We start from the raw sequence: 21781 nt of genomic DNA, 5'->3' as shown, positions 1-21781 counted from the left end.
TGTAGTTCATATTCACTATCACTATCATCACACATGCTCTCATCTGAGTCTGGGATTTGGGAAAATAGAAGTTTCCTCTTGGATTCTGGTACAACTGAACGTGAACAAGACGGCCCAGCACCAGAGGTGCAAGGCTGAGGGTCGTCTGGGTTTTCCTCACTATTACCGATATTATGGTCATTAGTTTCGGTCAAAACCTCACCAAAACCTTGAAACTCATCTTCACTGGCACTTCCATCTGTATTAGAACTGTCACTGGGGAACAAAAGTGTCCCAATTCGCCGAGAAGTGAGGAACTTCTTACCACGAGGCATGGTGGATATTGTTTACTAAGATGGCGTTCCCACAATGCACTGGGTCCCAGATTTTTTTTTTACCACGCACACCGACCACACAGACCCATTCTCTCACATGTAGGCCTACCAGCCTTTTCCCGTGAGATTTGATGGCACTAGAATTTGTGCGTACTGGTACGTCAAAAACCCCTGCATGTAAGACGTACTAGTACGTCCGAAACCCTCAAAGGGTTAAACAACCATGGTGACATTACACATCCCTGTGTAAGACGTACTTTTACTGGGAAGTAGTCTCCCTCTTTTCTGCACACCCTAGCCTGAGCCTCACTATCCTCATAAAAACTCTTTACAGCATTTAGTAACTTGCCACCTATTCCATATACAGTGTACTTGCAACATCTGCCACATTGCTCCCCTATCCACTCTATCATATGCCTTTTCCTAATCCATAAATGCAATAAAAACTTCCTTACCATTATCTAAATACTATTCACATATATGCTTCAATGTAAACACTTGATCTACACATCCCCTACCCACTCTGAAACCTCCTTGCTCATCCGCAATTCTACATTCTGTCTTATCTCTAATTCTTTCAATTAAAACCTTACCGTACACTTTTCCTGGTATACTCCGCAAACTTATTCCTCTATAATTTTTACAATCTCTTTTGTCCCCCTTCCCTTTATATAAAGGGACTATACATGCTCTCTGCCAATCCCTAGGTACCTTCCCCTCTTTCATACATTTATTAAACAAGAATGCCAACCACTCCAACATTATATCCCCCCCTGCTTTTAACATTTCTGTCATGAAATGCCAGAAACACACTTCACACACCTTCCCCCACACTCACATCCTGTTCTTCTTCACTCCTAAAAGATGGTATACCTCCCTGGCCAGTGCATGAAATTACCGCTTCTCTTTCTTCGTCAACATTTAAAAGTTCCTCAAAATATTCTCGCCTGGCTCACATTGAGCCAGTAAAGCACCTAAACTACTGGGAATGCCTGCAAGTCTTGAACATGTACTCTTTGGAGCGGAGGAGAGAGAGGTACATGATAATATATACCTGGAAGGTACTCGAGGGCTTGGTCCCACATCTGCACACTGCCATAACAACATACTGGAGTGAGAGATATGGGAGGAAGCATAAAATAAACCCAGTGAGGAGCAGGGGTGCGGTGGGGACAATAAGGGAACACTGTATCAACATTCGGGGTCCCAGACTTTTCAGCATCTTACCAGAAGATATCAGAAACACTGCTGGAACAAGTGTTGAAGCCTTCAAGACGAAACTAGACAAGTATTTTCACCAGGTGCCAGATCAACCAGGCTGTAATGGATATGTGGGGAAGTGGGCCTCCAGCAGCAATAGCCTGGTTGACTAGGCGAGCACTAGATGAGCCTGGCCTATGGCTGGGCTCAGAGAGTAGATATACTCTCGAAATTCTTCAAAGGTATATCAAAGGTAAAGGTAAGGTATCTACCCAAAACCTCCATCTCCCCATCTACTAACTCCCCTACTCTGTGTTTAACTGACAAATCCATTCGTTCTCTAGGCTTTCTTAACTTGTTTAACTCACTCCAAAGTTTTTTCTTATTTTCATTAAAATTTCTTGACAGTGCCTCTCCCACTCTATCATCTGCTCTCCTTTTGCACTCTCTCACCACTCTCTTTACCTTTCTTTTACTCTCCATATACTCTACTCTTCTTATAACACTTCTGCTTTATAAAAACCTCTCATAATCTAACTTTTTCTCTTTTATCACACCCTTTACTTCACCATTCCACCAATCGCTCCTCTTTCCTCCTGCACCCACCCTCCTATAACCACAAACTTCTGCCCCACATTCTAATACTGCATTTTTAAAGCTATTCCAACCCTCTTCAACCCCCCCCCTCCCACTAGTCATACTTGCACCAGCCCACCTTTCTGCCAATAGTTGCTTATATCTCACCTGAACTTCCTCCTCCTTGAGTTCATACATTTGCACCTCCCTCTTGCTTCTTGTTGCCATTTTCCTCTTTTCCCATCTACCTCTTACTCTAACTGTAGCTACAACTAAACAATGATCCGATATATCAGTTGCCCCTCTATAAACGTGTACATCCTGGAGCCTACCCATCAATCTTTTATCCACCAATACATAATCTAACAAACTACTTTCATTATGTGCTATATCATACCTTGTATATTTATTTATCCTCTTTTTCATAAAATATGTATTACTTATTACCAAACCTCTTTCTTCACATAGCTCAATTAAAGGCTCCCCATTTTCATTTACCCCTGGCACCCCAAATTTACCTACTACTCCCTCCACAACATTTTTTGCCTACTTTAGCATTGAAATCCCCAACCACCATTACTCTCACACTTGGTTCAAAACTCCCCATGCATTCACTCAACATTTCCCAAAATCTCTCTCTCTCCTCTACACTTCTCTCTTCTCCACGTGCATATACGCTTACTATAACCCTCTTTTCACATCCAACCTTTATTTTACTTCACATAATCCTTGAATTAATACATTTATAGTCCCTCTTTTCCTGCCATAACTTATCCTTCAACATTATTGCTACTCCTTCTTTAGCTCTAACTCTATTTGAAACCCCTGACCTAATCCCATTTATTCCTCTCCACTGAAACTCTCCCACCCCCTTCAGCTTTGTTTCACTCACAGCCAGGACATCCAGCTTTTCATTCATAACATCCACAATCATCTCTTTCTTATCATTTGCACAACATCCACGCACATTCAGACTTCCCGCTTTGACAATTTTCTTCTTTTTATTCTTTTTAGTAATTATTACAGGAAACGGGGTTACTAGCCCATTGTTCCCGGCATTTTAGTTGACTTTTACAACACGCATGGCTTATGGAGGAAAGATTCTTATTCCACTTCCCCATGGATATAAAAGGAAAAGTAATAAGACCAAGAACTATTAAGATAAAATCAAAGAAAACTCAGATGAGTGTGTATAAATAAACATGTACATGTATGAGTAGTGTGACCTAAGTGTAAGTAGAAGTGGCAAGACGTACCTGCAATCTTGCATATTTATGAGACAGACAAAAGACACCAGCAATCCTACCATCATGTAAAACAATTACAGGCTTGGGTTTCACACTCACTTGGCAGGATGGTAGTACCCCCCTGGGTGGTTGCTGTCTACCAGCCTACTAGTAATTATCTTTGCAATAACATTCAACTGCAGGGCAAAAATAATTTGCAAACCAGTCTTCAGACAATTGTCTTGTTACCCAGGTCTTCTTATTTGACTGCCATGTAACAGGAAGATCTAGGTAGTAGGTTGGTAGACAGCAACCACCCAGGGAGGTACTACCATCCTGCCAAGTGAGTGATATGGAAACCAGTAATTGTTTTACATGATGGTACGATTGTTGGTGTCTTTTTTCTGTCTCATAAATATGCAGGAAAACAGGTATATCTTGTTACTTCTACTTACATTTAGGTCACACTGCACATGCATGTACATGTTTATATGTATATACATACTCATCTGGGTTTTCTTCTATTTTTCTTAACCCTTTCAGGGTCCAAAGGCAAAATCTGAAGGGGTGTCCCAGTGTCCAAGAAATTTTGGAAAAAGAATTATTTTTTCTTACTGAATTAAAGATTATATTTTTGTGAAGGTAATAAAACAAAAAAAAATCTGATCAGTACTTACCAAGATACAGAGGCGAGAAGTTGACCCAAAATGACTGGGTGGCAGCAACATCAGCGATTTCCACAAACTCGCATTTCTTTATTTTACGTTTTTTATACTTTTTTTCTTTTCTTTTCTAATTTTTTTCTTTTTCTAGTAACATTTGTGGCCTGTGAGACCAATACTGTATATAATGTATATATATACACTCAATGTATTGAACACAATAACTGCACTAAAGTTATTATTATAATATTGTTTACCACTTTTGTTCACTACTATAAACATACATAAATGTTGTATAATACTAATGTTCTATTATATATTTACATATGTACAGTTACTGAACATGTTTTTAGAACTGCTGCAGCTTGTGGAAGTCCTTGAAACAAGGTATCATGCACAGAGGTACCTTACATTCCTCGCACATAAACCAAGTGTCTTTGCGTCTTTGTTGCCGTTGTTTTGTTTGTGCACAGACAACTCATCTCTTCTGAGCAAATTTCTTCTTAGTTTCAGAAAGCTGTATTATGAAGTAATCACCTTCCCTTCTCAAATGCTTAGGTATTTCCTGAGGAGTTCGAGGATGGTTTTGTATAGCAAGTGTTGTCTGACAACAGACAAACATAATTCACCATATGGTGGTCAGTTGCCAGTCTTCATTTCGTACATATTATATGCATTGAGCATTGAAATGTCCATGAGATGGAAGAAGTTTCATGTACCACTTGTAACTCTTATGAACACAATCAACAAAGCCAATCTGCATGTCACACTTGTCAACCAAGCGCATGTTTTGTGTATAATCAGTCACTGTCACTGGTTTTCAAATACGTTCATTAGTCACTCTATCAACTTTGCCACTGTCTTGCATTTTGTTATGGTGAATGGTTGTCAACAATGTGACATCTCGTTTGTCATGCCACCATAATGCCATGATGTCATTGGCAGTAAACACCTGTGCCTCACCATTACGAGTGCTTGCGTTGAACCTGGGCATATGTTTACAATTAGAACGTACTGTGCCACACATATCTGTCCTGCTCACTCACAAGAAATCACTGAGTAAAGGGCTTGTGTACCAGTTATCAGTATATAATGTATGCCCCTTACCAAGATAAGGTGCCATCATGCTCCTCACTACGTCACCTGAGATACCCAATAACATCCTGGTATCTTTCAATGTTTTACTTCCCATGTATACAGTAATATCCAATACCAGGCCACTGTCATAGTCAGAGTACAAACAGTTTTATACCAAAGCGTTTCCTCTTGCTTGGTATATACTGCTTGAATGACAGCCTACCTTTGAACAAAATCAAAGACTTGTCAATTACAAGATTCTTGAATGAATAAAAGTACACATTGAACTTTTGTTTCGTATACATAAAAACATTTCTAATCTTGTATAACCTGTCACTTCTGTCAGGCCTGGTGCAACATACATAACAGTAAGATAAACCTGTTCACTGGGATGATTTCACTGAAGGCCGGGGTACAAATTAGCCGATCTATGGACCAGTATGATTTTATATTATGCTTATAGACATGAGGCATAAGCATTATTGTTGCAAAAAGCAAATACATTTCAGCAACAGTTGTCTCTTTCCACCGGTGTAGTCTTGACTGTGGTGATATGATCGTATCTGCCATGGTTTACTCATAATACTTGTTACTTTCCCTGACAAGTTTCCATCAAGGTCTGATCAAAGAATAGTTCAAAGAATTCCAGTTCATTTGCTGTTTCCAAGGGGACAGGTAGGTAGAATTCTACTTTGAGAGTCATCAAACTGGTGGGGCTTGGGAACAAAATTGGGATTTTGCTGCTAATCCCGGATACGATTTGCTGGTGGATACTGGACATCATAAGCTGGTTGTGGTAGTAGTTGTAGTTGTGGTGGGGTGGTGGCTGACGCTCCGCTTTGTCCTTGAGCTGAGGAGTCAGCGGCATGGGTCCCAGCCTGGGCTGGTGAGTCATTCATGGCCATGGCACTACCATCACCACTACCACCATCACCACCAATACCACCATCTGCTGATGCCTGTGGTCTATCCATGCCAAGTGTAGCCACATCATTCTCACTTTCACTGTCTAATCCTGGTGTAGGGCCACAGGATGTACTCCAGGATGTACTCCTTCCCCTGCGTACTGCATAGGGAACACTATCCGAGCGCATACGGTGGCGTATATACCAACGCTTCACTGGTGAATATGATTCCTCACTATCACTACTCGAATGATCGTCAAGAGCAATAAAATCACAATCCACATCACTATCATCATCATTACTGAAGTCTGAGGCCTGGCCACGCAAAAATATTAGTTTTCTCTTGCGACGAGGTACAACTGAACATGACTGAGACATGCCCACACCAGAGGTAGTAGGTTGAGGATCGTCAGGATGTCATGTCTGAGGGCAATGTGTGGTGTGAATATAATGCAGAGATACACAAATAATCTGCACATAATAGAGAGAAGCTTACGACGACGTTTCGGTCCGACTTGGACCATTTACAAAGTCACACTAACCAGAAGTGGAGCAGGACGGCTATATATAGGCAGGAAGAGGTGGTGGTGGTAGTAGTAGTAGTAGTAGTAGTAGTAGTAGTAGTAGTAGTAGTAGTAGTAGTAGTAGAAGAAGAGGTAGTAATAGTGGTAGTGGTAATAGTGGGGAATAAGGAGGACGAGCCAGTCAAATACAAAGGAAGGGGAGCACTGCAAGGGAGCTAGGTGCCCACAGAGGGAGAGCAAGCGCACAGAGGTGGGTGAAAGGGGAAGTGGTGAAATAAATAACAGAAACACGAGACAGAAGAGAGAAAGACAACCCAGAGGAGAAAAAGGAAAGAGGAAAGGGGAAGAGGGAGAAGAAGAAAAAGAAAAAGAAAAAATGAGGAGTCAGGTTAAGTCTTGGGTGTTCTGAAGTTTGGAGCATTTTACAATGTAGTGGGAGAGGAAGGCATCTACAGAGACGAAGCCAGGGCTAAGATTCATACAAGGAAAGTTGTGTATTAGAGAGGATTCAACTAGACGGCGACTGTTCGAGTTGGAAGTAGGGAAGACAGTTTTAGCAGAAGACCAGTCAATAGGATGGCTATGATCTCTGACGTGACAAAAAAAGAGCATTGTTAGTGTCGGCAAGCCTAACACTATTTTTGTGCTCCCTAAGTCTGTCAGAAAGAGATCGACCAGTTTCTCCGAAGTATTGAAGAGGACAGGAGGAGCAAGAAATAGAGTAGACACCAGGAACATCTGTAGAGGGAGGAGAGGTATGAACGAGATTAGTGCGAAGAGTGTTAGTCTGGCGGAAGGTAAGCTTGATGTCTAAGGGACGGAGAGAATTGTTGAGATAAGAAAGACTGGAAATGTAGGGAAGGCAGAGGATAGAAGAGTTCTCAGGAGTAGAGAGTTTGGGAGAGAAGAAATTACGTTTAGCACGTGAGAGGGCAGAGTCTATGAAATGGGAAGGGTAGCCAAGACGGGAAAACGAATTATGAAGAGTGGAAATTTCTGCTGGAAGGAACTGAGGATCACAGATGCGGAGGGCATGGAGAAAGAGGGAGATAAGAACACTTTTCTTGACAGGGGAAGCATGATAGGAAAAGTAGTGAATGTACATGCCACTTTGCATAGGTTTTCGGTAAACGGAAAAGGAAAAACCTGTATCTGAGCGGTGGACATGGACATCAAGGAATTAGATTCCCATTCAGCTTTAAACTTAATGGAAGGGGCAAGATTATTAAGAGCTTCAAGAAAAGGTTGGAAGAGACTGGAGTCATGAGGCCACAGAGCAAAGATGTCATCCACATAGCGGAGCCAGAGTGAAGGTTGCACATCGAAGGTAGAAAGAAGAACAGTCTCGAAGTATTCCATGTAAAGATTAGCAAGGACAGGAGAGAGAGGAGAGCCCATAGCGACACCGAAGGTTTGAGAATAATATTTCCCTTGGAAGGAAAAGGAATTAGAGTCCACACAGATCAAGAAAGACGTCAGTAGGTATAGGGAGATGTAGAAACCCTTCATGGGCCTTCTCTCTAAGGAAATCAAGGACATCATCAAGAGGGACATTGGTGCCTTTTTTTGTGCCTTTTTTTGTTATTTATAATGCAGAGAATTCATAGTTTGGAAGTTAGGAGGAGGTGCGGGATTGCCAAAACTGTTGTCCAGAGGGCTGAGGAAGGGTTGTTGAGGTGGTTCGGACATGTAGAGAGAATGGAGCGAAACAGAATGACGTCAAGAGTGTATCGGTCTGTAGTGGAAGGAAGGCGGGGTAGGGGTCGGCCTAGGAAAGGTTGGAGGGAGGGAGTAAAGGAAGTTTTGTGTGCGAGGGGCTTGGACTTCCAGCAGGCATGTGTGAGCATGTTTGATAGGAGTGAATGGAGACAAATGGTTTTTAATACTTGACATGCTGTTGGAGTGTGAGCAAAGTAACATTTATGAAGAGATTCAGGGAAACCGGCAGGCTGGACTTGAGTCCTGGAGATGGGAAGTACAGTGCCTGCACTCTGAAGGAGGGGTGTTAATGTTGCAGTTTAAAAACTGTAGTGTAAATCACCCTTCTGGCAAGACAGTGATAGAGTGAATGATGGTGAAAGTTTTTATTTTTCGGGCCACCCTGCCTTGGTGGGACTTGGCCAGTGTGCTAATAAAAAAAAATAAAAAAAAGTCTGCCTAACTGGTTTCCCTGAATCTCTTCACAAAATATTACCCTGCTCACACTCCAACAGCTCATCAGGTCCCAAAAACCATTCATCTCTATTCATTCCTATCTAACACGCTCAGGCATGCTTGCTGAAAGTTCAAGCCTCTCGCCCAAAAAACCTCCTTTACCCCCTCCCTCCATAAAATAAAATTTATATTATTAAATTTATAAACTGTTTTATATCAAAATACATACTGTTCAACACCATATTATGCAAGGTATTACTGTGTATAAAGTTTTCATTTGCAAATTTATAACATTAGCATATGATGTAACTTCAGAAATAAGTTGAGAGAAACATCTGTGTAGCATACACAGGCAAGCTTACATTGCTATCTAAATTCAGTTTTTATATAGATACAGCAATAACATACTGTATACCGTACTATATTGTGCTATGTGTTTTCTCAGGATTATTATTGTATGGCCCTCGTGGTTGTGGTAAAACACGTCTGGTAGCATCCATGGCTTCTTCTAAAGGCTGTACCTTCATCACAGCTAATGCTTCTCATCTTCTCTCGCCTTATGTTGGTGATTCAGAGAAACGTATTGCTGCTCTTTTTCATGCTGCGCGCTTGGCTCAGCCCTCAATTGTGTTTATTGATGAAATTGGTAAGCATAAAGCATTTATTAGGTTTTTCATAATTTATATATTGTAGTATATGTATTTAACCCATAAACGGTCCAAACGTATATATACGTTCTCTTACGTAGTGCCCCAAACATATATATATGTTTTCCTTGTCATTCATTCAACATTGCCACGAGAAGCCTGAGTTGCCTAGACATGAGAGAATGGGTGTGCGCACTCATTGTGCGCCATATGAAAAGAATTGGGGACGCCTGGTACCATATGCTCTTTTTTCCTATTAAAAAAAGAAACGATTTTTTTTCCTCAAAAAATTTGGGGCGCTACGCGAGAGAACGTATATACACGTTTGGACCATTTAAGGGTTAAATAGAGTACTGTACTGTAGCCATTCAAATCTCTGTGAATGTGAATCTTTTCAGTTTTTTAAAGATTTCATTGATATTTAACCCTGAGAAACAACTAAAACTTTATTATGTATCATATATGGCAGGAATGTGAGTAATGGTTGTGTAGCCAGCCAAGCTTCTGCAGTGTTCTTTGTTTGCACTTCAATATTTACATAAATATGAATCATTTTGAAGGTAGTAGGTTGGTAGACAGCAACCACCCAGGGAAGTACTACCGTCCTGCCAGATGACTGTGAAACAAAAACCTGTAACTGTTTTGCATGATGGTAGGATTGCTGGTTTCTTTTTCTGTCTCATAAACACGCTAAGATAACAGGGATATCTTGCTACTCCTACTTACACTTTGGTCACACTTCACAGACACGCACATGCATATATATATATACATACATCTAGGTTTTTCTCCTTTTTCTAAATAGCTCTTGTTCTTTTTTATTTCTTCTATTGTCCATGGGGAAGTGGAAAAGAATCTTTCCTCCGTAAGCCATGCGTGTCGTATGAGGCGACTAAAATGCCGGGAGCAATGGGCTAGTAACCCCTTCTCCTGTATACAATTACTAAAAAAGAGAAGAAGAAAAACTTTATAAAACTGGGTTGCTTAAATGTGCGTGGATGTAGTGCGGATGACAAGAAACAGATGATTGCTGATGTTATGAATGAAAAGAATTTGGATGTCCTGGCCCTAAGCGAAACAAAGCTGAAGGGGGTAGGAGAGTTTCAGTGGGGGGAAATAAATGGGATTAAATCTGGAGTATCTGAGAGAGTTAGAGCAAAGGAAGGGGTAGCAGTAATGTTAAATGATCAGTTATGGAAGGAGAAAAGAGAATATGAATGTGTAAATTCAAGAATTATGTGGATTAAAGTAAAGGTTGGATGCGAGAAGTGGGTCATAATAAGCGTGTATGCACCTGGAGAAGAGAGGAATGCAGAGGAGAGAGAGAGATTTTGGGAGATGTTAAGTGAATGTATAGGAGCCTTTGAACCAAGTGAGAGAGTAATTGTGGTAGGGGACTTGAATGCTAAAGTAGGAGAAACTTTTAGAGAGGGTGTGGTAGGTAAGTTTGGGGTGCCAGGTGTAAATGATAATGGGAGCCCTTTGATTGAACTTTGTATAGAAAGGGGTTTAGTTATAGGTAATACATATTTTAAGAAAAAGAGGATAAATAAGTATACACGATATGATGTAGGGCGAAATGACAGTAGTTTGTTGGATTATGTATTGGTAGATAAAAGACTGTTGAGTAGACTTCAGGATGTACATGTTTATAGAGGGGCCACAGATATATCAGATCACTTTCTAGTTGTAGCTACACTGAGAGTAAAAGGTAGATGGGATACAAGGAGAATAGAAGCATCAGGGAAGAGAGAGGTGAAGGTTTATAAACTAAAAGAGGAGGCAGTTAGGGTAAGATATAAACAGCTATTGGAGGATAGATGGGCTAATGAGAGCATAGGCAATGGGGTCGAAGAGGTATGGGGTAGGTTTAAAAATGTAGTGTTAGAGTGTTCAGCAGAAGTTTGTGGTTACAGGAAAGTGGGTGCAGGAGGGAAGAGGAGCGATTGGTGGAATGATGATGTAAAGAGAGTAGTAAGGGAGAAAAAGTTAGCATATGAGAAGTTTTTACAAAGTAGAAGTGATGCAAGGAGGGAAGAGTATATGGAGAAAAAGAGAGAAGTTAAGAGAGTGGTGAAGCAATGTAAAAAGAGAGCAAATGAGAGAGTGGGTGAGATGTTATCAACAAATTTTGTTGAAAATAAGAAAAAGTTTTGGAGTGAGATTAACAAGTTAAGAAAGCCTAGAGAACAAATGGATTTGTCAGTTAAAAATAGGAGAGGAGAGTTATTAAATGGAGAGTTAGAGGTATTGGGAAGATGGAAGGAATATTTTGAGGAATTGTTAAATGTTGATGAAGATAGGGAAGCTGTGATTTCGTGTATAGGGCAAGGAGGAATAGCATCTTGTAGGAGTGAGGAAGAGCCAGTTGTGAGTGTGGGGGAAGTTCGTGAGGCAGTAGGTAAAATGAAAGGGGGTAAGGCAGCCGGGATTGATGGGATAAAGATAGAAATGTTAAAAGCAGGTGGGGATATAGTTTTGGAGTGGTTGGTGCAATTATTTAATAAATGTATGGAAGAGGGTAAGGTACCTAGGGATTGGCAGAGAGCATGCATAGTTCCTTTGTATAAAGGCAAAGGGGATAAAAGAGAGTGCAAAAATTATAGGGGGATAAGTCTGTTGAGTGTACCTGGTAAAGTGTATGGTAGAGTTATAATTGAAAGAATTAAGAGTAAGACGGAGAATAGGATAGCAGATGAACAAGGAGGCTTTAGGAAAGGTAGGGGGTGTGTGGACCAGGTGTTTACAGTGAAACATATAAGTGAACAGTATTTAGATAAGGCTAAAGAGGTCTTTGTGGCATTTATGGATTTGGAAAAGGCGTATGACAGGGTGGATAGGGGGGCAATGTGGCAGATGTTGCAAGTGTATGGTGTAGGAGGTAGGTTACTGAAAGCAGTGAAGAGTTTTTACGAGGATAGTGAGGCTCAAGTTAGAGTATGTAGGAAAGAAGGAAATTTTTTCCCAGTAAAAGTAGGCCTTAGACAAGGATGTGTGATGTCACCGTGGTTGTTTAATATATTTATAGATGGGGTTGTAAGAGAAGTAAATGCGAGGGTCTTGGCAAGAGGCGTGGAGTTAAAAGATAAAGAATCACACACAAAGTGGGAGTTGTCACAGCTGCTCTTTGCTGATGACACTGTGCTCTTGGGAGATTCTGAAGAGAAGTTGCAGAGATTGGTGGATGAATTTGGTAGGGTGTGCAAAAGAAGAAAATTAAAGGTGAATACAGGAAAGAGTAAGGTTATGAGGATAACAAAAAGATTAGGTGATGAAAGATTGAATATCAGATTGGAGGGAGAGAGTATGGAGGAGGTGAACGTATTCAGATATTTGGGAGTGGACGTGTCAGCGGATGGGTCTATGAAAGATGAGGTGAATCATAGAATTGATGAGGGAAAAAGAGTGAGTGGTGCACTTAGGAGTCTGTGGAGACAAAGAACTTTGTCCTTGGAGGCAAAGAGGGGAATGTATGAGAGTATAGTTTTACCAACGCTCTTATATGGGTGTGAAGCGTGGGTGATGAATGTTGCAGCGAGGAGAAGGCTGGAGGCAGTGGAGATGTCATGTCTGAGGGCAATGTGTGGTGTGAATATAATGCAGAGAATTCGTAGTTTGGAAGTTAGGAGGAGGTGCGGGATTACCAAAACTGTTGTCCAGAGGGCTGAGGAAGGGTTGTTGAGGTGGTTCGGACATGTAGAGAGAATGGAGCGAAACAGAATGACTTCAAGAGTGTATCAGTCTGTAGTGGAAGGAAGGCGGGGTAGGGGTCGGCCTAGGAAGGGTTGGAGGGAGGGGGTAAAGGAGGTTTTGTGTGCGAGGGGCTTGGACTTCCAGCAGGCATGCGTGAGCGTGTTTGATAGGAGTGAATGGAGACAAATGGTTTTTAATACTTGACGTGCTGTTGGAGTGTGAGCAAAGTAACATTTATGAAGGGATTCAGGGAAACCGGCAGGCCGGACTTGAGTCCTGGAGATGGGAAGTACAGTGCCTGCACTCTGAAGGAGGGGTGTTAATGTTGCAGTTTTAAAAACTGTAGTGTAAAGCACCCTTCTGGCAAGACAGTGATGGAGTGAATGATGGTGAAAGTTTTTCTTTTTTGGGCCACCCTGCCTTGGTGGGAATCGGCCGGTGTGATAATAAAAAAAAAAAAATGAATCATTTTTCCCAAGAGAAATTGACACAAAATATATTTACACTAAACACATCAAGGGTACAGGAAGACTTGGACAGACTTCAGAAAGGATCAAATACTGTACAGTGGACCCTCTGTTATTGGCCGTAATCCATTCCAGAAGCTCAGCCTGGGACTGAAATGGCTGAAAACCAAAATAATATTTTCCATAAGAATTAATGGAAATACAATTAATCTGTTCCAGATAAGAATATTCACAAAAAAAAAAAAAATTAACAGGAAAGAGGGAAGAGTTAGTGTTTGGAAAGGAAATCCCCCTCCATAAAGACTTTAGGTAGCAAAGCCTTCTCTGGGGTTACTTCCCTTCTTTGTCTTTTAATGCCACTAGGACCAGCTTGAGAGTCACTGGACCCCTGTCGCACAACAAATCTGTTCATAGAGGTCTGTTTCTGGCGTCTCTTTAAGATTTCCCTGAAGTGGGACAGGGTTTTGTCACTGAACATGTTGCAGATATGGCTTGTTTCAGCTTGGTCAGGGTGGTGTTTTTCTATAAAAGCTTGCACCCTAGTCCACACTGCACACACTTCTTTAGTCTCTGAAGAAGGCACCTTCTTCACTCCCTCTTCCTCCTCCTCTGAAGCAAGTTCCTCAGCTACAGTCTGTTGCTGTTCGAGTTGAAGCTCTTGCAGCTCTTCAGTGGTTAGCTCTTCTCTGTGGTCCTCCACCAACTCTTCCACATCCTCGTCACTCACCTCTAACCCCAGGGACTTCCCCAGTGCCACAATAGAGTCCACAGGATCAGCAGGGTAAGGGTCAGCCTCAAACCCTTCAATTTTCTCCAAGCAGAGTTCTAAGTCCTGGAAATCACTCCCTCCCAGTCCTTACCTATAAAACTTATGCAATTGAGGATAGTGAAGTGATCTTTCCAGAACTCTCTTAGGGTCAACTGAGTGTCAGAGGTCACTTCAGAGCTCTTTTCAGTTGGTGTAGAGTTTTTTGAAGTTAGAAATGACCTGCTGGTCTATGGGCTGGAGGAGAGGAGTGGTGTTAGAAGGCAAGAACTTCACTGTGATGAAATTCAAGTCCCTAAACACTTGGCCTTCCAAGTCTGGAGGATGTGCAGGAGCATTGTCCAGTACCAGGAGGCACTTGAGTGGCAATTTCTTTTCCAGGAGGTATTTTTTCACACTTGGGCCAAACACATCATTAACCCACACTCTGAAAATTTGCCTTGTGATCCATGCTTTTTGATTAGCTTTCCACATCACACACAATCTATTCTTGACGACATTGCTTTTCTTGAACACTCTGGAATTTTCTGAGTGATAAACCAGTAAAGGCTTCACTTTAAAATCCCCACTAGCATTAGTACACAACAAAAGAGTAAGCCTGTCTTTCATAGGCTTGTGTCCTGGCAGTGCCTTTTCCTCCTGCATGATGTAGGTCCTGTTTGGCATTTTCTTCCCAAACAGGCATGTTTCGTCACAATTGAACACTTAGGGTTTTAATTGTTCAGCCTTTACATAATCCTTGAACTCCTGTATGTACTTTTCAGCCGCTTCTATGTCAGAACTTGCAGCCTCTCCATGCCTTACAACACTGTGTATGCCACTATGCTTCTTAACCCTTCCAGGGTCCATGCCGTAGTTCTACGGCTTTGAGTTGAGGGTCCAAACCGTAGATCTACGCCATGAGCTCAGCTCACCCTGATAAGCTGTGAGCAGTAAATTTGGGCCTAGATATGAGAGAATACATCTATGTGGTATGTGTGCACCACATAAAACAGCCTGCAGCAGGCAGTGCATAATGAGAGAAAAAACTGAGACCGTAATTTTCTTTTAAAACAGTGACTTTGCAGCATTTTTTCGTATGTTTTTTATAGTTGTATTTGCAATTTCTTGGTCTCATTTGATAGAATGGAAGATATATTACAGAAATAGAGATAATATCGATTGGTTTTAGCACCGCAAATGGCTTGAAACTTGGCTGAAAGTAACGGAAATGTTAAATTTTGGCCGATGTTCAAGAGTAAACAAATGACCTCACACTTCTAATACACACCAGCTGGTGGGTCTAATATATGTTCACAAATGTGGTGATATTATTTATACAATTATTACAATATTACATAAGAGTAAATCTTCTATTTTTTGGTTTGAATAAAAATTCATTATATGAATAAAAAATCAAAGTGGAATTCATTTGTAAAGCCTGAAAACATAACTAATGAACAGAGGAAATGTTAGTTTAGTGCCAGGAATGCCTGCATTGTTTATTCTGGATTCTATTTTGAAATTGGAATATTTTGAACTTTGCATTAAATTGGCCAAATTACCATTTTCCGATGACTTTATTTTGTAGTTGAAACAGTTGACTTGGTGAATTCTTGTGCTCAGTCGATAGAATAGAAGTAATACTAGTGAAATAGCTTAAGAATTTGGTCGACTGGAATAATGTAATTGGCCTAAAATGGGAGTCAAAGTCAGCAAAATCACTGATGTGTAAATATCGCTGACGCATCAAAATTCGCAAGAGCATAATTTCATCAATTTTCCATCAAATTTCGTACTTTTTGTTTTATTACTGTCAGAAAAAAATTCTCTACCATTTCATAAGAAAAAATCATTTTTTTTTTTTGGGGGGGGGGGGGGGGGATTCTTGGACCCTGGTGCACACTTTGAAATTTGGCCTCTGGACCCTGAAAGGGTTAAATCTCTCAAACCAGCCTTTGCTGGCCCTAAATTTACTACCAGCAGCACTTGTTGCAGGAGTTTTCTGTAGAGGATCCTCATGTAATTGTTTTGCCTTCTCACAAATAATAGATCCCACAACACTGTATCCCACTAAATGTTTTTCCTTAATCCACAATAACAACAACCTTTCCATCTCTTCCATTATTGGTGACCTTTGTTTCATTATAAAAGTTATTCCTTTCACAACATTAGCATCCTTGATTTGTTCTTTCTTTGCCAGGATGGATGTAATGGTAGATTTGTTTTTCCTGTACATCCTGGCAAGTTCCAGCACCCACATACCCCTCTCGTATTTATCAACTACTTCACGCTTAAATTCCATGGTGTTTCTCACTTTCTTTACCACAGGCAGTTTACTAGGAACTTTCTTTGGAGCCATGGTACTTATTTCACAGTTGCACTGCAAAAGGCCACAAAAAAAATGGAAAACAAGCGAAATGTTTGGATGTACAAGCAGAAGCTTCCTCGCACACCGAGAGACACAGCCAGACTGACGTGCAAGCAGCCCCAGCCAGCGGATGGACACATCCGAAACGGCCAATCACCTAAATAACGGCCAATCACCGGGAGCCGAATAACCGGCCAATGACCGAGTTGGCCAATAACAAGAAAGGCCGATATCCGAGAGTCCACTGTATATGATTACAAAAATTTAACCCTTTGAGGGTTGAGAGGCCCTCTCATGAACTCTTTCTCAGGGTTGAAAAATATTCCCCAAAAAATAATTTTTTCTTATGAAGTGATAGAGAATTTTTTTCCGATCATAATGACACCAAAAATATGAAATTTGATGGAAAACTTAGGGAATTGTGCTCTCAAAGAGTTAGCAGTCTCGACAATATTTACGCATCGGCGATTTTGCCCACTTTGAGTCCTATTTTAGGCCAATTCCAATGTTCCATTCGACTAAAATCATAGCTATTTCACTAGAATTCCATTTGTTCTATCGACTGAGTATACAAGAAACCGTCCATTTACCAGTTTCAACTACCCAGTAAAGGGGTCAGAAATTGGCAATTTGGCCGACTGCACACAAATTTCAAAAGATGCCAATTTCAAAATAGGGTAAAGAATAAACAAGATAGACATTTCTGGCACTAAAATAACATTTTATATGTTCATTAGTCATGTCTCCAGGCCCCTCTTATTATTTTTGTTTTCCATTTTTTAATTTTTATTGTCACAAAAAAATAGAAGATTTACTGTTATGTATACTACTGCATCATTGTAAAAATGGTGTAAATAATATCAGCACACTTGTGAAAGAATATTAGACTCGCTGATTGACGTGTATTGGACACTTGGCATAATTTGTTTACTCTTGAACATCAACAAAAATCAAACATTTTTGCTACTTTGAGCTCAGTTTCAAGGTGTACTTGTCATTGTGAAACCATGATGTAACATATCTTCCATTCTATCAAATGATACCAAGAAAACGAGAATAAACCATAAATACCATACGAAAATACACTGGAAAGTCACTGTTTTAAACCAAAAACAGTCTTTTTTTTTTTGTTTCATTATGCACTGTGTGATTCAGGACTTTTTTTATACTGCACACACTGACCACACAGACCCATTCTTTCATATGTAGGCCTGCCAGCTTTCTTCCACCAGATTTGAAGGTGCTAGAAATTACGCGTACAAGTACAAATACAAGTACAAGTACGAATGATACTTGGGACCTGACGATCTGTTGGAGTGTGAGCAGGGTAATATTTAGTGAAGGGATTCAGGGAAACCGGTTATTTTCTTATAGTCGGACTTGAGTCCTGGAAATGGGAAGTACAATGCCTGCACTTTAAAGGAGGGGTTTGGGATATTGGCAGTTTGGAGGGATATGTTGTGTATCTTTATACGTATATGCTTCTAAACTGTTGTATTCTGAGCACCTCTGCAAAAGCAGTGATAATGTGTGAGTGTGGTGAAAGTGTTGAATGATGATGAAAGTATTTTCTTTTTGGGGATTTTCTTTCTTTTTTGGGTCACCCTGCCTCGGTGGGAGACGACCAACTTGTTGAAAAAAAAAAAAAAAAAAGTACAGTATGTGACCGGCCCTGGCTGCAGTGACGTACTTGTACGTGACCGACCCTCAAAGGGTTAACCTGAGCAAAGCCAAAGTTAAGAAGCTGGGAGATGAAGAAAGAGTATCATCTTAGGAAAATAAAGGAAACATTTTTTTCAACAAACTGGTCATACCCCATCAAGGCAGGGTGACCTAAACAGAAAAACAAAAGTTTCTTATTTTAAATTTAGTAATGCATGCAGGAGAAGGGGTTACTAGCCCCTGCTCCTGGCATTTTAGTCGCCTCTTATGACAAGTGTGCCTTACCACTTCAGGATGTACATGTTTATAGAGGGGCCACAGATATATCAGATCACTTTCAAGTTGTAGCTACAGTGAGGTTAAAAGGTAGATGGGATACAAGAAAAATAGAAGCAGGAAGTAAGAGAGAGGTGAAGGTGTATAAACTAAAAGAGGAGGCAGTTAAGGTAAGATATAAACAACTATTGGAGGATAGATGGGCTGGTGAGAGTATAGGCAATGGGGTCGAAGATGTATGGAGTAGGTTTAAGAATGTAGTGTTAGGGTGTTCAGCAGAAGTTTGTGGTTACAGGAAAGTGGGTGCAGGAGGGAAGAAGAGTGATTGGTGGAATAATGATGTAAAGAGAGTAGTAAGGGAGAAAAAGTTAGCATACGAGAGGTTTTTACAAAGTAGAAGTGATGCAAGGAGGGAAGAGTATATGGAGAAAAAAAGAGAGGTTAAGAGAGTGGTGAAGCAATCTAAAAAGAGAGCAAATGAGAGAGTGGGTGAGATGTTATCAACAAATTTTGTTGAAAATAAGAAAAAGTTTTGGAGCGAGATTAATAAGTTGAGGAAGCCTAAGGAACACATGGATTTGACAGTTAACCCCTTGAATGTCGCAACCCCCAATCCTGAGGTGTCTCCTGGTGTCGCAAAATTAAAAAAAAAATATTTTTTCTTATGAAATGATAGAGAATCTTTTCCCGATTGTAATGATGACAAAAGAACGAAATTTGATGGAAAACTGACGGAATTACGCTCTCACGAAGTTAGCGACCTTGGCGATATTTACAAATCAGCGATTTCGGCCATTTTGAGCCCTATTTTCATATAATTTCATTGTTCCAGTCGACCAAACTCATAGCTATTTCTTTAAAACTCCATTTTTTCTATTGATTGAGTGCAAGAAACTGCCCATTTATCGATTTCAACAACCCAATACCGTGGTCAGAAATTTGCAATTTGGCCAATTTCATGAAAATTAAAAAATATGACAATTTCAAAATAAGGTCCAGAATGAACAAATCAGAAATTCCTGGGTCTAAAATAACATTTTCTTTGTTCATCAGTCACGTCTCCAGGCCCCTCTGATATTACTCTTGCTTTCTATTTTGAATTTTTATTCAAACAAAAAATAGAAGATTTACTGTTGTGCAAACTACTGCAATACTGTAATAATTGTACAAATAATGTCAACCTATTCATGACTGCATATTAAAATGGCTAGTTGGACATTTATTGGACAATGACATCATTTGTTTACTTTTGAACATTGGCCAAAATCAAACATTTCCCTTACTTTCAGCTCCATTTCCAGGTTCTTTTTATAGAAAAACCAATCAAAATCACCTCTATTTCTATAATATGTTTTCCATTCTATCAAATGAGACCACGAAAACGAGAATACAACCATAAATACTGAACGAAAATAGACCACAAAGTCGGCATTTTAATTAGAAAAAACGGTCGGAGTTTTTTTTTTTCTCATTATGCACTGTGTGCTCCAGGATTTTTTTTATATGGTGCACACTGACCACACAGACCCATTCTCTCACATGTGGGCCTACCAGCTTTCTCCTGCTTGATTTGAAGCCGCTAGAATTTGAGTATATATACGTCAAACACGGTACCTCGTAAGACATACATATATATATGTATATATATGACCGAAACAGTCAAAGGGTTAAAAATAGGAGAGGAGAGTTATTAACTGGAGAGTTAGAGGTATCAGGAAGATGGAGGGAATATTTTGAGGAATTGTTAAATGTTGATGAAGATAGGGAAGGTGTGCTGGCACCTCTGCTGTTCCTCATCCTCATAGCAGACATAGACAAAAACACCCAGCACACTTTTGTATCATCATTTGCAGATGACACTAAAATAAGCATGAAAGTCATTACGGTAGAGGACACTGAAAAAGTACAGGAAGACATAAACAGGGTTTTCCAGTGGGCACTGGAAAACAAGACGTTCAATGGAGATAAGTTCCAGCTGCTTAGGTGTGGAAAGAATGAAGAACTCAAAAGGAGCACTATATACAAAACTCAAGAGGGTCACCAAATAGAATGTAAGGAACACGTAAAAGACCTAGGAATAATTATGTCAGAGGACCTTTCTTTTAAAGACCATAACAAGACAAAGATCACGACAACCAGGAAGATGACTGGGTGGGTATTGAGAACTTTCAAAACAAGGGAAACAATGCCAATGGTGACACTCTTCAAATCGCTAGTGCTCCCTCACTTAGAATATTGCTCAGTGCTGATGGCCCCGTTCAGGGCAGGAGAAATATCGGAGCTGGAACAAATACAGAGATAGTTTACGGCTCACATTGAGCCAGTAAAGCACCTAAACTACTGGGAATGCCTGCAAGCTTTGAACATGTACTCATTGGAGCGGAGGAGAGAGAGGCACATGATAATATATACCTGGAAGGTACTTGAGGGCCTGGTCCCAAATCTGCACACTGCTATAACAACATACTGGAGTGAGAGATATGGGAGGAAGTGTAAAATAAATCCAGTGAGGAACAGGGGCGCGTTGGGACAATAAGGGAACACTGTATCAACATCCGGGGTCCCAGACTTCAACATCTTACCAGAAGATATCAGAAACACTGCTGGAACAAGTGTTGAAGCCTTCAAGAGGAAACTGGACAAGTATCGTCACCAGGTGCCAGATCAACCAGGCTGTGATGAATATGTGGGGCAGCGGGCCTCCAGCAGCAACAGCCTGGTTGACCAGGCGAGCACCAGACGAGCCTGGCCCATGGCCAGGCTCAGAGAGTAGATATACTCTTGAAATTCTTCAAAGGTGTATCAAAGGTATAGGGCAAGGAGGAATAACATCTTGTAGGAGTGAGAACGAGCCAGTTGTGAGTGTGAGGGAAGTTCGTGAGGCAGTGGGTAGAATGAAAAGGGGTAAGGCAGCTGTGATTGATGGGATCAAGATAGAAATGTTAAAAGCAGGTGGGGATATTGTTTTGGAGTGGTTGGTGTTATTATTTAATAAATGTATGGAAGAGGGTAAGGTACCTAGGGATTGGCAGAGCATGCATAGTTCCTTTGTATAAAGGCAAAGGGGATAAAAAAGTTTGCAAAAACTATAGGGGAATAAGTCTGTTGAGTATACTTGGTAAAGTGTATGGTAGAGTTATTATTGAAAGAATTAAGAGTAAGACGGAGAGTAGGATAGCAGATTAACAAGGAGGCTTTAGGAAAGGTAGGGGGTGTGTAGACCAAGTGTTTACAGTGAAACATATAAGTGAACAGTATTTAGATAAGGCTAAAGAGGTTTTT

The 21781-nt window shown here is 40.5% G+C and overlaps 1 protein-coding gene across 6 annotated transcripts in view; it reads left to right on the top strand.

Moving 5' to 3' along the window:
- Positions 1-21781, top strand: part of LOC128700547 (ATPase family gene 2 protein homolog B) — an 82383-nt gene that overhangs the window by 42387 nt on the left and 18215 nt on the right. For 5 of the 6 annotated variants that reach the window (XM_070098970.1, XM_070098966.1, XM_070098969.1 and 2 more), the window contains one exon: positions 9084-9284. The exons of the other annotated variant lie outside the window; for it this stretch is intronic. In XM_070098970.1, coding sequence (XP_069955071.1) covers positions 9084-9284 — 201 coding nt within the window. The remainder of the gene's footprint in view (positions 1-9083; positions 9285-21781) is intronic. 6 annotated transcript variants of the gene reach the window in all.

Source organism: Cherax quadricarinatus, chromosome 65 (assembly GCF_038502225.1).
Source record: "Cherax quadricarinatus isolate ZL_2023a chromosome 65, ASM3850222v1, whole genome shotgun sequence".
Lineage (NCBI taxonomy): Eukaryota > Metazoa > Arthropoda > Malacostraca > Decapoda > Parastacidae > Cherax > Cherax quadricarinatus.
This window is presented reverse-complemented; position numbering and strand designations above follow the sequence as displayed.